The sequence below is a fragment of the Vicia villosa genome, linkage group LG7 (assembly GCF_029867415.1).
Source record: "Vicia villosa cultivar HV-30 ecotype Madison, WI linkage group LG7, Vvil1.0, whole genome shotgun sequence".
Classification (NCBI taxonomy): domain Eukaryota; kingdom Viridiplantae; phylum Streptophyta; class Magnoliopsida; order Fabales; family Fabaceae; genus Vicia; species Vicia villosa.
Genome location: NC_081186.1, coordinates 92,395,497 through 92,412,728, shown reverse-complemented (window position 1 = coordinate 92,412,728; position 17,232 = coordinate 92,395,497). Strand labels below are relative to the sequence as shown.

General features: G+C 37.6%; 1 protein-coding gene across 1 annotated transcript; it reads left to right on the top strand.

Moving 5' to 3' along the window:
• The first annotated feature begins 4,879 nt into the window (after positions 1 to 4,879).
• Positions 4,880 to 5,333, top strand: LOC131619697 (uncharacterized). The gene is made up of 2 exons (XM_058890767.1): positions 4,880 to 4,961; positions 5,056 to 5,333. The coding sequence occupies exons 1-2, from the start codon at positions 4,880 to 4,882 to the stop codon at positions 5,331 to 5,333; spliced, it is 360 nt and encodes a 119-aa protein (XP_058746750.1).
• The last annotated feature ends 11,899 nt before the right edge of the window (positions 5,334 to 17,232 follow it).

Genomic DNA, 17,232 nt, shown 5'->3' with positions numbered 1-17,232 from the left:
TGAGGCAAGGTGATCCACTTTCACCTTTTCTCTTTTTGTTGGTTGCAGAAGGCTTATCGGGTATGGTTAAGGTGGCATCAGATTTGGGAGAGTTTGGAGGGTTCGCCGTGAATGACAATTCCAAATTGGAAATCCTCCAATTCGCGGATGACACCGTTCTTGTGGGTGAGGATTCTTGGTCTAACTTGTGGACTTTCAAATCTATTCTAAGGGGTTTTGAGCTTGCCTCCGGCTTAAGAGTCAATTTGACTAAGAGTATGCTTTTTGGTGTCAATCTTGATCCTAATTTTAGACAAGCCGCCTCTTCTTTCCTTAATTGTGTGATCGGCTCGTCGTCTTTTGTTTTTCTTGGAATTCCGATTGGTGTGAATCCGAGGAGATGTTCGGTGTGGAGGCCGATTGTGGAGAAGTTTCGAAGAAGATTATGTGGGTGGCTGTTAGGAGTAAATTAATGGTAAATTCATGTGTTAATATAAGTGATTTCTTCTCTAAACTAATGCAAATTATGATAGACCCATAGGTTTTTAGTAAGAATTGAACTGAAAAGGTTCAGTTCATGTGTAAAGCAAATCGAATCATTTGTGGGTGTTATTGTTGCAGGTTTAGAGCTGAATTGAAGTTTGAGAAGAACATGAGGAGGAAAGAGAGCTGGAAGTCTCAAAGGCAGAAGAAAAAGATGGAAATTGCAAAGGGCGCGCCGCGGAAGTCCTGTGAGGCGGCGCGAGAATATCTCTGTTTAAGGGCGCGCCGCGGGAGTTCTAGTCAGCGCCGCGCCAAAGTTTCTGTTTGTGAGCGCGCCGCGCCAGTCCGATGCCGCGCCGCGGCCTCGGCGTTAAAAGCCCAAAACTTCTATTTAAAAGCCCTAGCTTCCAAGTGGTTAGAGAACTTTGTGAAAAGCGAAATTAGGAGAGTAATCTGAAGGTGCAGCCACAATCATCAATAGAAGACCAATTCTGTATCAAGCGAAGACATTCCTTTGATGAAGATGAATTCTTCCATTAATCGTTGTGTGTTCTTCATATCCATGGAGAGCTAAATCCCTCTTGTTGAGTCTAAGGTAGTAGTTAACCTATGAATATACAATACCATTGATTAATTCCTGTGAACAATTATTTGAATTCATTATCAATAAGAAACCTTGTTTTTATTCTTAAATTATCGTTGAATCTTTGATCGAAAGAAAGGATTTAACTTTTGCCCTAGGTTACTATATTGATTCAATTGCAATTTGCAGAGATGGAATTGGAATTGGGTTTTCATAATTATCGTTCTTAATTACTATTATCGTTATTGATATTTGGAGAGATCGAATCTCATGCCGGTAAAAGTTATCTAATTTGATTTGCAGACATGAAATCTTGTTTGAGGATAAGTGAAGATAATGATTCAAAAGATTGTTCTATTGTGAATTAATTAATAATTGTATAGGATTAGGTTGATGAACCCTAAAGGCTCAACATTTTTCTTTAATTGTTAACACAAAGTCCTTTACTTGCTTTTATTTTATTATTTGCTTTTGATATTAGAAGTATAAAACAAACCAAACCCAATTTTCCTAACTCAAAATAAACAACTATAGAACGGCAGTGATATTAACCAATCCCTGTGGATACGATATATTACCGAAAATATTTACCCAAAAATACTTTCAACAGTGGCATCATAAGCATTTATCTATAGGTGGAAGAGTGGTGCTTTTGAATTCCGTTTTGACTAGCCTCCCGATTTTCTTTTTCTCCTTTTACAAGGCTCCCAAGGCTATTATAGATGAGATTATATCCATTCAACGCGGTTTTCTTTGGGGTGGTAGCGAGGAGAGGAAGAAGGCGTGTTGGATTAGTTGGGATAATGTATGTCGGGATAAAAAAGAGGGTGGTTTAGGGGTGAAGCATTGCGGTAGATTCAATTTGGCGCTTCTTGCCAAGTGGAAATGGAGGATCTTGAATGGTGGCAACTTTTTTTGGACTAACTTTCTTTTTTGCAGGTACGGTGATATAAAAAGAGCTATGCTTCGAACTCCATCCTTTCATTCTAGAAGCAAAGTCTCTCTTTGGTGGAAGGACCTTTGTGCTTTAGGGGTGGATACTTCTTCCTCTTGGACGAATTGGTTTTTTAATTCCATAGCTCTAAAGCTCGGTTCGGGGTCTTTTGTGGAGTTTTGGTTCGATGTTTGGATTGGCAACACTCCTTTGCGTGTTTTATTTCTGGATGTTTTTCAATTGGTAGATAACCCGCATTGTAAAGTGGCGGACATGGGTAGGTGGACCGGAGATTTGTGGCGGTGGAATTTCTTGTCTTAGAGGCGTCCTTTGAATCGGGTGGTTGATTCGCAATTGGAGAATCTTATAAATCTTCTTATGCCGGTTCAGCCCCGTAGGATGGAAGAAGATGGTTTCAAGTGGTGGCGTCAAGCATCCGGTTTCACAGTTAGTAATGCTTATGATTTTATTTCTTTGAATGAGTCTTTGCTTCTCCCGCCGGATTCGACTTTAAGGGTGGCCTTTGATTGTCTTTGGAAGACTAAAGTGCCATGTAGAATTTTAATTTTTGGTTGGAGATTGATTTGGGATAGGCTTCCTACAAAAGTTGAGTTAGCAAAACGTGGGATTTTGGTTAATGCAAATGATTTGATGTGCCCGCTTTGCTTACATTTTGAGGAAGATGTAAATCATATTTTCTTTGGGTGCTCTTTTTCAAATTTTTGGTGGAATAAATTGCTTCTTTGGTTAAATTTGCATGATGATTCTTTGGCCGATTCGCTTTTAGCCCGTTTGTGTTGGTTGAATCATCACTTTGAAGAAGAGTATGGTGTAGATTTTAGATGGTTCTTCGGACTACTTTTTTGTTGGATTATTTGGAAATGTAGGAATGATGTTATCTTTAATGGCTTAGTTTTAGACTCTTTTGATGGTTTATTTTTATTGAAATCTTTATCTTGGGATTGAATGGGAGTTTATCTTAGGAACTTTTGTAATGGCTCGAGGGAGGATTGGTTCCGAGACCCGAGAGCTTTCTTTGTGTAAAGTGGTGGGTTAGGTCGGTAACTCTTTTCTATGTTTTATATTTTGTTTTGTTGGGTTAAGCACCCCTAGTACTTTTTAATCCATTTTCGCTTATTAAAAAAAAAAAAAACTAAACAACGGCTTTCACCAACTAACGACTAAGAATGGTAATAGACAATAGATAGGGCTAGAGACATCCTTGATAAGGTAAAACTGATGATCACATCAAAGGTCATTTGACTATAGTTTGGAAGTGGTTTATCAAAGCAAGATGAGACATTGGAGTATGACAGTAGCGTTGACACATGAAATTGGAAATTTGGCTGTTCCTTTCGTTCTTTGATAAATTAAAGGCCTCGAAAATGAAAATTCCCACTTTTCTTTTATAAGTTAAAACTCTGGAAAAATGAAAAAATACAACAAATAAGAAAATATAATCTTGATATTTTTTCCACTTATTTTTATAAAGATCTATTTTAACAAGTATTAATTAAAAAAAATAATTAAATGCACATTACGGCGTATGTTGTTAAGAGTGTATTTTAACAAACTCCTATGAATTTGTTAAAATACACTTAATTATTTTTATAAAGGTGTATTTTAGCAATTTTTAACTAAATAAATGATTAAATACACCTTAAAAAACATGTTGCAAAAATAAACCTTCATAAAAACACGAGTTAGCAAACATTAAAAATAAAATACAAAGGATATCAAATACCATAATTATTTTTTTCTTTTGAGTTGTTATTATGTAATCAAATATTTTTCTTCTCTTTCACCTATGGTAGAATGATTGTGGCAATTACATTTATCTTTCTTATCTATATATGTTCTATATATGGGGACGTGTATATATATATATATATATATATATATATATATATATATATATATATATATATATATATATATATATATATATATATATATATATATATATATATATATATATATATATATATATATATATTTATTAGTTAAGTTAAACTATTGTAAATTTTGGTTCAAAGTTTTAACTTTTTTTATGATAATGTTCATTTATATCTTTTAAAATATTAACTAACGTAAGAAAAGTAGATTAATAGATTTTTAAAAAATGCATATTATAATTATTTTGTACTTTCTATCTTAGTTTTCAATTGTTTGATGTATTTTGTTGTTTCTATCTTAGTTTTCAATTGTTTGATGTATTTTGTTGTTTCTATCTTAGTTTTCAATTGTTTGATGTATTTTGTTGTTTCTATCTTAGTTTTCAATTGTTTGATGTATCTTAAAAATTTCACTATTAAATATATATAAGGTAAGTATTTATCAATGATCGATTTTAAATACAATATATTGATTTGATTTAAATATATACGAGAATAATGTTTTGTTATTGATCAATTAAAAGAAGACCTTTCACAGGTTTATTTGTCAAAAGTGAAATACATATTTCATAAATTTTACATAAAGATATTTTGACATAAAAAGATGCTTGAAATAATTAAAATTTCTAATTTTATTTTACATAAACTTTTACATAAATTTTATTTTATATATAATTTCCAATTTTTTAATTTCACAGATATGCAATAATTAAAATACAAATATTTCTTGAATATGTTTTGGACAATTTAAATAAATTATTATACAAAATTAAATTATTTTTTTACTAATATATTAGTTTAAAAAAATGCTCTTTCACAAATCAATTATTTAAAAAAATCATTAGTATATCTTGAATATCTCTTGAATATGTAATTTGAAGGAGATTTATATTCTAACTGGACTATTTTTATACTTGTTATGTACACTTATATCTTTAACCATTATCACTATAAATAGATACTGAATTCATACTTGACTACAATTAACCTTTTAGAAGACCAAGGATGAAGTTCAAGCTTTTTATCTTCATGTTCTTTCTATGTGCAATAGTTCTCATTTCTGTTATGGCAATAAGGCCATTCAAATGTGAGAACAACATATATTGTTAACTTTTAGGCATATTTATTTACTTTTTTATCTTTCTTAATTTTACTTATAAACATGCTTGTTTGATTTGTAGCTGAAGAATCCAAAGCAAACGTTTGGATAGATAGGAACAAAGGCTTGGGAAGAGCACATAGTGATGATATAGATTGGGTTGGTTCAGGAACATGGGGAGGTTGGGGAGGATCCAAAGAAGAAGGTGGAGAAAGAGAAAACAACGGTTCTGGTTGGGAAGGAGCAGAAAATGAAGCACCTGGATGGGGAGGAGGAGAAGAAAACGAAGGATCCAGTTGGGGAGGAGGAAATGAAGGACCTGAGGAAGATGGCAGAGGCTTTGAAAATGGAGACCGTTAGGAGTATCCATGAAAACTAGACATACGTATGCATTTGTGTTCTACTCTCTTTGCTCTTTATTATAAGAAAAAGTTTAATTTTAAATACATTGATGTTGAATGTTTTTAAAAACAAACTTTTTCATATAATAAGAAACATAGAATTTATTTTTTTTCAATAAGAAATGGAATTAAACGAAACAAAGGTTACACCCACCGGAAACTACCTCTTTATACAGTTTAGAGGTACACTACGCCAAATTTGGCTTTTAGCAGCACCCCTACGAAAGCGCTTTTAGGAAAAGCGCTGGCATAGGCTTCGCTAAAGACAAAATTAAAAAACACGCTAAAAAAGCGCTCTAATAGTGGGGGGGTATGAAAGCGCTTTTAAGAAGCGCTCTGGTAGGGGGGGGGGGGGGGTTATGAGAGCGCTTTTCAAAAGCGCTCTGGTAGGGGGGGGGGGGTACGAAAGCGCTTTACAAAAGCGCTCTGGTAGGTGGGGGGAACGTGGGGGGAACGAAAGCGCTTTTCAAAAGCGCTCTGGTAGGGGTGTTTAATGAGAGCGCTTTTTGTCAAAAGCGCTGGTATAGCCCAGGCTATGAGAGCGCTTTCCAGAAGCGCTTTAGTAGCCTTATTACTAAAATTAAAACCAAAAACACGCTTCTACTGTTTCTCACTTTCTCTCTTTCTTTTTCTCTCTGCACGCGAACCAGAAACCCCACCCCTCACCGTCGTCGGTCCTCCGTCAACCTTATCGGTCCTCCGTCCACCACCATCGCGCGAACTTCTTCTCCTCCGTCCACCACCATCGTTTCGTCTCCGTCTCTTCTCCTCTGGTAGCAACTTGCTTTGCGCCACCCAGGTATCACACTTCTCATAGCTTTTAACAAAACCCTAGATGTATCAATGTATCCTTGTGATTCTGAATTTGATGGAATGCTCTTTTCTTAAGGCCTTTGATATATATATATATATACATAATATTTCTGTTAGCAATTGCCTAGTTCCAGAAACGTGTGATTTTAGGTGATAGGGTTTGTTCCAGAAACTTCTAAGTGATAGGGTTTTGAGTTCTGTTGAACTGTGAAATGGTGGCTGTTGGATTGTTTGGGGTCTGCTTGTATGGTTTTCACAAAATATAAATTTAACCTCTTCTTATCTTTTGAGTTCTGTTCCATAGAGAGGCTCTTATTCTTAATTTGTGGTCTCCATTTATGTCCTTAGCCTCTTCTTATCTTAGTACAATTGAAATTGTGAGTCTCTTGTTATCTTAGTAGAATTGAAATTGTGAGTAAAGTTTCTTGACTGTTGTATAAGATAGTGGAGGAGGTGCAATATTTCTCTACCAATGATGATATATGTAGTGGATTTTGAGGCATGTCGGTATATACATACGTGTAAAGTTATATAACTAGCTAGTGGCATAACCGATGCCCATCATATATTTGGGCATAAAACTGAATATAAATTAAATGATATAAAAATGAATATATAATAGTATCAGTATGAACATAATTAAAAATGAAACATCTCATGAAACAGAGACCAGCACTAAAATCATACCATTCCCTCCATATGCCATAAAACTCACATTACAGACAGTTTTTCATTCATTAGAATTCACATGAAGTTATCCTACAATATTTCTTAATTTAGTGAAAAGGTAGTTACTACGAAGTTTCTAAGAAATAGCGCAGTTTCTAACTGTTACTACGAACTATTTGATGAATACATATCTGGAAGTTTGAGATGGACAATACTGCACCAAACAGTATTATGCATATATATAAACTATATAATATATAATATATATTATATATTATATACTTTTATTTATATATAATAACAACAACAATAACCCTAGCTAGTACATACATAGCTATATAGATTTTGGAATTTGATAAAATATATATTATATACTTTTATTTAACTGCATCATGAGCTATTCACCCATTCTTATTATAATCATACATTGAATTGAATTTCTTGTATAGGTCTGACTGGATTGATAACTTTGGATCTCTTTGGAGCTCGTATCATTGACTCTGGTACTACATATTTAGGAGTATGTACACACATCAAACTATTGTTGATTTCCTTTGTTCAATCGATTTTGTCTTGGTGGTTACTAACTTTGTGAATTTGCTATAGGGGTAACTTGTGTATAGTGAAAGTTTGATCGTTTCCCAGCCTAGTTCGACGTTTGGCGTTTTCTTGAGTTCGGTAATATCCGAGGTAAATTTCTTTCTCAAATTACTGGTATTATGATGAATTTGTCTGAAATTGTGTGATTATATATGTTACATTTTATTGCTTCGGATTCATTCCGTTTATACTTTACGTTTTGACAGAAACACATTAGTTTTATGTGTTTAGAGAGTTAATATAGGAGGTACTTACTAACTTTGTGAATTGAATTCGCCATAGGGGTTACTTGTGAAGAGTGGAAGTTTGACCGTTGTTGTTTAGCTTAATTAAGACATGGATAAGACATGGATGAATTCAAACCGATTGTCGAAAGAGTACGAGAAAGGGGTATGGGAATTTGTTGAGTTTGCGGTTGCGAACTCCAAAGACCCGCTTCGAATGCCGTGTCCTTGCTTGGGTTGCTGTTATGCCGGGGGTAAGGTTAACGGGAATCAGTTGGGATCTCATTTACTACGGTTTGGAATTGATAGAAGTTATACATGTTGGACAATGCATGGTGAGAAAAGTACCGGGAATGCTGGGTCGAGGTGTAATAGGAAGTATGCTTCAAACGACGATTGCACAGACACATACGATTGTGATCGTGTCGAAGAGATTGCAGAAGCGCTGGAAGAAGATCTAGCGGATTGTCCCAAAATGTTTGAGAGGTTGGTAAGCGATGCAGAGAAACCGTTGTATGATGGTTGTTCAAAATTCACAAGATTGTCTGCGGTGTTAAAGTTGTACAACTTAAAGGCGGACAATGGATGGTCGGATAAAAGTTTCACAGAGTTATTAGCCCTTATGAAAGATATGCTACCAGAGGATAATGTTCTTCCCAATCGAACGTATGAAGCCAAAAAGATGTTGTCTTCTATTGGAATGAGCTATGATAAGATACACGCATGTCCAAACGATTGCGTTTTGTTTCGAAACGAGTATGCAGCGTTGAATGAGTGTCCTAATTGTGGTGCCCCTCGATATAAGAAAAAGTTGTCTCCTGCTAAAGTCTTATGGTATTTTCCTATAATTCCGAGATTTAGACGCATGTATCGTAGTGAGACCGATTCAAGACACTTGACTTGGCATGCAGATGAAAGAATTATTGATGGAAAGTTGCGACATCCGGCAGACTCACCACAATGGAGTAAAGTTGATACTGAATATCCTGAATTTGGAAAAGAAGCAAGAAACCTTCGGTTGTCATTGTCTACTGATGGAATGAACCCGCATGGTATTCAAAGTATCTCGCATAGCACATGGCCTGTGATTCTTATGATTTATAACTTACCTCCGTGGCTATGTATGAAGCGTAAGTACATGATGTTATCTATGCTAATTTCTGGGCCTAAACAACCAGGGAATGACATAGACGTATACTTGGCACCCTTAATCGAAGATTTAAAGTTTTTGTGGGAGAGAGGTGTGGAGGTTTACGATGGGTATAGGAAAGAAAGTTTCAACTTGAGGGCGATGTTGTTTGGAACAATTAATGATTTTCCAGCATACGGAAATCTATCCGGGTACAGCAACAAGGGTCAAAAGGCGTGTCCTGTTTGTGAAGATGAAACCGATACGACACGATTGGCGCTTTGTCAGAAGAATGTCTTTCTCGGCCATCGTAGATTCTTAAATTCTAATCATCACTACCGTGGGTGGAGAAAAGCATTCAATGGAGAGGCCGAACATCGTACAGCCCCGCCTTTTTTGTCAGGTGATCAAATTTTTGAAAAGGTGAAAGATGTGAGCACTCAGTTTGGCAAGCCTTTTGCACATTCAATTGTCAAGGGTGGGTGGAAGAAGAAGTCAATTTTCTTTGAACTTCCATATTGGAATTCGTTGTACGTAAGACATTTCCTGGATGTTATGCATATTGAAAAAAATGTATTTGACAGCGTTATAGGTACGCTACTCAATATACAAGGAAAGTCTAAGGATGGCGTTAACATAAGGAATGACATGGTAAACATGGGGATGAGAACTGAATTGGGGCCCGTGACGAAAGGAAGACGAACGTAAAAGCTACATACTTAGTTTGGCCGGCAAGAGATATAGAGGGTGGAAAAGTTTTTTGACAAACACCTATCTTAAGGATAAAGATGGAAAATTTCTTGAAGATGCACCGGGACGGCCAACAAAGTATGCGACCTTCATTGATGAAGCAGATTGGGCTGAGTTTGTAAAGCAAAGAGATGAAGCTTTTCAGAAAAAGAGTGCCACGAATAGGGAGAGAGCATCCAAACCCGCGTATCCATACAAAAAAGGGCGTTTGGGATATGCACGCTTAGAGGATAAAATTGTAAGTAAATAGAAATTCGATTTAATTAATTGTCTACATGTGCATGTTTTAATTGACGATTTTATCGTTTGTGTCAATGCATAGTTGGAGGAGACTAAAAGTGAGGAAGCTTCACTTCCTGTACATGTGTTGTGGAAGGAAGCTCGTGTGGGCAAGAATCACGCTGTCGATCCCGATGTTCAGAGAGTTTTTACTGAATGTGTAAGTATAATACTGTGTCTTTAATTAAATCAAATGTTTTTTAATATATAAATGACTTTTTATCTCCACTAATAATTATTTAAATGTAAATGAATTACAGGAGACCTTGTCGCAATCGGCATCCACCGGTGAGGAGAGCGTACTTAGTAGAGTACTAGATGCTCCCGAGTATCCCGGTCGGGTGAGGGGTAAGGGTCATGGTGTGACTCCAACCTCTTTTTATAAGAGTTCTAGGAGAAGATCAAATCTTACCAATGAAGAAGTGTTGCAAAAGTTGCAGGAATTGCAAGCACAGGTCTCTGAATTGCAAAGAGATAAAGATATGTATATGAGAGAAAAGTGCAACACTTCATCGGTGAGAGAAACTAGTGATAAGGCTAGTATCAACTATCAAAAGAAATTTCCCGAGGTAATTATAAGTTTTTTTCCTTACAAACTGTTCTATTTTATTAATGATAATGACTTTATATTTACTTTTGGTTTAGGGCATTTCATCTTGCCAACTATACTTATCGGAACCGAATTATCGACTAGTTGGCAAGGGAAAAGTGCACAACACTTCGGGAGATTTACTTCACCACAGACCGCTCCCGGATGGACACCTGAAAGTATCGGTGGATGTTGTATTAGATCGTGATGCGATTCTACCGGTACCTGACATGGTCTCAGAGACGACATTGCTGCGAGATGCAATAGGATCGTTTGTTGCATGGCCCTCGGAGCTCATTACCATTAGTGATGAGGTAAATTGAAAACGATTATGAATCATTTAGTTTTCGAATGTCAATTCTAAACCGTTTATTAATTATGTTTTACATTTTATTTTTAGACTGCTCCTATAAAACCCGCAATTAAGGGTAAAGGGATTTTACAGGAGGAGGAGTCTGTTGCATCGCTAAAAGAGGTACATTTAAAGTGTTAATATATAATCTGAATCAAAATATGCATGATTTTATATTTTACCTAACTTATATGATTTTTAGGCATCCGCTCGGGAGTCACAACAAGTGACGCAGCAGGTTCGTAGCGTACCACCCAGTGGTCCTCCGAAGCAAGCGGCAAGAAAAGGCGGTGCTTTTGTGCCTCGATACCGGGCGACACTCGCAACAATGGTTGATATGTCCGATATGAAGGATGGTGCTTTACGGGAAATCGATATGGATGAAAGTGTCTTCGGTATTGAGTTCAAGTCACATATTACAATTGACGACTTGCAAGAGATTTTTAACCAGGATCAACTAGGCGTCAGTAATATGCAATCATACATCCGGTAATATTCACTCATCCGATATATTATTTAATTAGTCCCACAATATAATTTATTTACACTTTTCAATGAAAAGAATCTAATGTTTATTATGTTTTTATTTAAGGTTGTTGTATGACAGAGTGTTGCGCGGGACTGCATTGTCTAACAGATTCCGGTTCGTGTCTTCCGCCCATTGCAGCGGAATGGAAATTGTTTCGGATCCGGAATCTGTTAGACAGCGCTTAGTCGATAGATTCATGTCCACCGGCAATACAGAATGTCTGCATCTTTGGGCGTATAATACCCGACCAGTAGGGTTAGTTTCTCATTCTTTATTCATCTAATCTCTGTTTCTTTAGTGTATAGCAATATTTTCATATAACCTATTGTTTTAATTTATAGAGCACACTGGTTGCTGCTTGCTATCAACCCGATAAGGGAAGTCGTGTATTATCTGAATTCGGTAAAGGGTGAATGGACCAATTATCCGGCCATGAAGGAAATCGTTGATTTGTAAGTGGGATCGTTCTAAATATATATTCGTGTATATTTATATATTTACTTATTTGTGGGATTGATCTAAACATATGCTTTTATATATTTGTTAATTAGATCAATACAAGTATTCCGTAGTCAACGGGACGCACAGGTATCCCGGACTAAATCAAACAACATCACCTGGATCGAAGTGCAGGTACATTACTTTTCACAAATTTGCTTATAATATTTATGCTACTTGGTAAAACAAGACAACTTATATAGAATCTTATTTGTTTTTCTATGTAGTGTCCGCTACAGCGTAACAGTTCAGACTGCGGATACTTTGTATTGAGGTTTATGAAAGAAATCATTCAGGCGAATCAATTAGAGATTCCTCCCACGGTATAAAGTTATAACTTAAGATAATTTCATATAATTTATTACATTTACCTAAATATATTATTCATATTATGTTTTTGTTTTATAGTACCTTGACGAATTCCGTGCTGCTGGGTACTCGAAGCTAAAGTTAGAAGAAATCAAAGAGGAATTGTGTCAATTTTATATTAAGCAATTTTTCATGCAGATTTGAACTATAATATTGTTGATTTTGTAATGATGTATATATATAATTTTGTAATGATGTATATATATAATTTTGGATATTATAATGGTATATATTAGTATATATATTGTCTTACTGATGGCTGAAATAATATAGTCGAAAATATATTACAGGTCGAAAATATATTACAGGTCGAAAATATTACAGGTCGAAAACATTACAGGTCGACTGGGAGGATTAAATTATAGGCTGCACATAAAAATACCTCATTTAGCAACTACAGCGCTTCTAAAAAGCGCTCTTAAAGGTCCACATACTAGAGCGCTTCTTAGTAAAAGCGCTGGCAAAGACCAGTAAAAAAGCAAAAAAAACTAAAAAATTACGCAGCATACAAAAGCGCTTTGGGAAAAGCGCTCTGGTAGGCCCCCCTATGAGAGCGCTTTGTCTGGAAAAAGCGCTCTCATAGGGGGGCCTACCAGAGCGCTTTTCCAAAAGCGCTTTTGTATGCTGCGTAATTTTTTAATTTTTTTTGCTTTTTTACTGGTCTTTGCCAGCGCTTTTACTAAGAAGCGCTCTTAAAGGGGGGTCTACCAGAGCGCTTTTTCCAGGAAAGCGCTCTTATAGGGGGTCCTACCAGAGCGCTTTTTCCAGGAAAGCGCTCTTAAAGGGGGGGTCTACCAGAGCGCTTTTAAAAGCGCTTTCGTAGCCTACGCCAGCGCTGGCTTTGGCAGCGCTTTAAAGCGCTGTTAAAGGCCAAAAAAAGCGCTGTGAAAGCCCTTGTACGGCGTAGTGGTAAAATGTTCCAGACATGAAAATTACAGGACACAGAAGAAATATTAACTGCTCTAAACCACTTCCAAGAGGATAACACTATCGCACTGACACATTCGTCAAAACTAAACGTGCAGCCCCTAAACACTATGGCATTCCTCATAATCCAAAAATTCCAAACAACCGCCATCCAAATAATCCCTACAGTTAATCTTTCGTCTAAAACCTTAATTTTGTCGAAGAAAGCAAGATAATTTCTCAACTCAAGGTTTGATAACGAAATCGACGTACCTATCCAAACTCCAATTTTCTCCCACACCTTCTCCAAAACAGGACACCCAACAAACAAATGATTGGAGTCCTCTTCAGCACTAGAGCAAAACACACAGCAGCAGTCAGAAGGAGTGATCAAAATCCTCTTCTTCTTCAGTTGATGTCGCGTCGGATTTCTGTCCAAAATTAGCCTCCAAACAAAAATTTTCACCTTGGATGGAGCCTTCAAGTTCCACAAAAAATTTAGCTTTGTTGCTACAGCTGAATCCACACCCTGCTCAGCCCCTCTTTTCTTGATTTCTTTCGCACAGGAGCTGACCGTAAACCCTCCATACTTGTCCGGTTCCCACTCGAACGAATCTTCCTCGTTCTGCACCATAGGAACATTAACCAGCAACCCAAGCAGCATCTGAATAAGAAAAAACTCCTCTTCTTCTTCTCCATAAAACCAATTTTGCACGTCCCATAACCACTCCCCATCCCGCCAATGACCCGCTTCCGAAACAGACATAAACGGCCTAGCTGCGATAACATAAAGTTCAGGAAAAGCCTCTGCCAGAGCTTGATCACCCACCCATCTACTGAACCAAAAAGCTGTTTTTTCACCGTTCTTCACATTGCAAGAGACAGCATCCGAAACTGACAGCCCATTCGAACCGGTGCAATCATTAATTGCCATAAGATCTCGCCACCAAATCGAATCCCTCTTTTGAATCAAGCTGTTATCGTTCCCGAACATTTTCAATTCCGGGATAGCATACCTATGATTCAACAAGGCACTCCAAACCGCATTTTTATCAACTATTATCCTCCACTTCCACTTCATCAAAAGAGATATATTCATATTCTCGATATCCCTAATGCCGAGCCCTCCATCTTCTTTGTTCTTGCAAATTTGTTTCCAGCTTACCCAACTAATACCTCTTTCACCTTCCACACCCCTCCACAGAAAGTTTCTTTGAATCCCAATAAGCTCCTTAATCACCTTTCTAGGCGCCCTGTAGAAAGACAGAGAATACAACGGAATTGCATTCAAAACCGAATTAATCAAAACCACCCTTCCTCCAATAGATAAGAATCTCCCTCGCCATTTGTCTAGTCTATTTCTCACATTCTTCACAACCTCCTTCCACATTCCACTCTTCCGAGGACTACCTCCCACCATAATCCCTAAAAACTTGAAAGGAAAAGCCCCTATACCACACCTCAGAAAAGACGAAGCCATCTGAAGATTATCCTCTTCAATGTTTAAACCAAAAACATTGCTTTTACAGAAATTTACTTTAAGGCCAGACATTAGCTCGAACCCACGCAAAATCGCTTTCAAGGACCATAAGTTATGGTTCACTCCTTCCCCAATAACAATAGTATCATCCGCGAACTGAAGAATATTCACTTCACAGTCAGTGCCACACTGAAATCCCTTGTACTCTCCCAACTCTACTGCTTTTTCCATTAGACGCGTCAATCCCTCCATGACAATCACAAACAGGAGCGGTGATAAAGGGTCACCCTGACGCAGCCCACGTTCCACCTTGAAGTCTCTCGTACAACCACCATTGACCACCACCGCCATGCTACTCTTGAACACTGTTGCTCCAATCCAATTCATCCACAATTCTCCAAAGCCCATTTTTCTCATCACATACTTTAAATAGCTCCAATTGACACAATCATAAGCTTTTTCGTAGTCGACTTTCAAAATCAAACAGCTTCTTTTTTCCCTTTTTGCCATATCAATAATCTCGTTGACTACCAAAACCCCATCCAGAATGTTTCTATTACGAATGAACGCCGACTGTTTTTGAGAAATCAGCCCCTCTATTACTTCTTTCAGTCTTCCCGCCAGAATTTTCGAAAGAATTTTATGCAAGCTTCCCACGAGACAGATGGGTCTGTACTCGTTCAGAGATTGCGGATTAAAGACTTTCGGAATCAGAGCTATAAACGAGGCAGTGTTGGCTTTTAACAAAGTTTGGTTCGTATGAAAATCAGACACGAACTTCGTAACATCCTCTTTGATCAAATCCCAAAACGCTTTGAAGAATTCCAACGTAAATCCATCCGGCCCCGGTGTCTTGCTTCCCTCACAGCTCCAAACCGCAGATTTTACTTCCTCTAACGTAAAAGGACGTTCAAGCTTAGCCTCTTCTCCTGCTGCCAGAGAATTGAAATGCAAACCACCAGGAACAGGTCTGTTCCCACAAGGCTCCTTGAAAAATTCCATGAAGTGATGCCAAGTATTCAATTTTACCTCCGCCGCACTCTGCATCAAACCATCTTCCTCCCTAATGAAACTAATAAAATTCCTCCGACTTCTGCTCTTTAAGGATCTGTGAAAGAACCTAGTGTTTAAATCACCTTCTTTAAGCCAAGACTGACCGGATTTCAGACGCAACATGCTCTCCTTCAGAATTAGATGCTTCCAGATTTGCTCACTTTTCAGACGTCTCTCTTCTACCGTTGATTCAACCTCGATACCATCCATAAAGATCAAGCTTTGGTCCAGGATGTATTGATCATCTATATTTTCCTCAACCTTTAGGTCAATCCATCCAAACGTTTCTTTGTTCCAAACCTTCAGCTTAGCTTTAATGCGCTTCAGCTTTTCATACAAGCAGAAATCTCCTCTACCATTTACTTTTAAGAGACTCTACTCCTTGTTGACAAAGCTAACAAACTCGGCATGCTCGAACCAGCTATTATTGAAACGGAAGGGTTTGGGACCCCAATCAACCTCTCCCCCTCTCACCCAAACTGGACAGTGATCAGACAACACTCTTTTCCCCACAGTTTGATTGGCTAACTTCCATTCCAAGATGAGCTTATCAGAAAACAACCATCTGTCCAATCTACTCATTGCTATTCCATTCCCACTGAACCAAGTGAATCTGTTCCCAACACAGGGCAGATCAATTAACTCCATCTCTTCCATAAAATTACAGAATTCTGCCATGTCTCTAGTTTTTACTCCTTTGCTTTTTCCCATCCTTTCCTCCTCATTTGCCACAATGTTGAAATCACCTCCTATACACCATTCTTCCCCTACAGACAATTCCTCTTACGCGTAATTGCTTTCCACATTTCTCTTCTATCTGCTGAGTTGCACGAGGCGTAAATGTTGATAAAATTAATGCACAAGCCTTTGTAAACAGCTTTAATACCCACAAACCCGTTTCCTTTGCAACTCGAAACAGGTTCCATCATGTTCTTCCTCCAAAGAATAACTGAACCGCCTGAAGCTCCCACCGAATCCAAATGCGTCCATTCCACATCTGCAGCTCCCCAAAACTCCTCCGCCATCTTCGAATTAAAAAGAGATAGTTTAGTTTCCTGGAGGAAACAAACATCGACATTGCCAGACTGATTCATAAAACCTATTCGTTTTCTCTTCACCACGCTACCCCCTCCTCTTATATTATGGGTGACAATAATCATGGCAACTTAGTCGAATCTGCCTTCCTAACACCAAACCCTTCATTGTCCCTGTTCTCCATGTCTTCAATTTGTTTCTGCATGAATTCATCTTCACCTTCACAGACCAAACCTAATCTGAGGATCGAGTTCTTCAGAATTTTCCCCACATTAGATTCGTTGCGAAGCCTTAAATTACTCTGTGCGATATCAGAGTCGGACATCGATTCGCAGCACAGAATGGCGCCTCCAGAATAGATATCATCTTCGTCTCCCTTCTTCATTCGATCTTCGCCACTTGAAGAAAAAGCCTCAGACACCGATTTATGAGTCATCTTCCCAGAACCTCCTTGATTAACCTTAGGTAGATATTTTGGATTAAGGCACGCGAAGTAAGAGTTACTAACCTCCACCTTTTCCCCCAAGTCCTTCACCGATTTGGATTTTCTAGGCTTGGGCCTTAAAAGTTTGGATTTAAGACA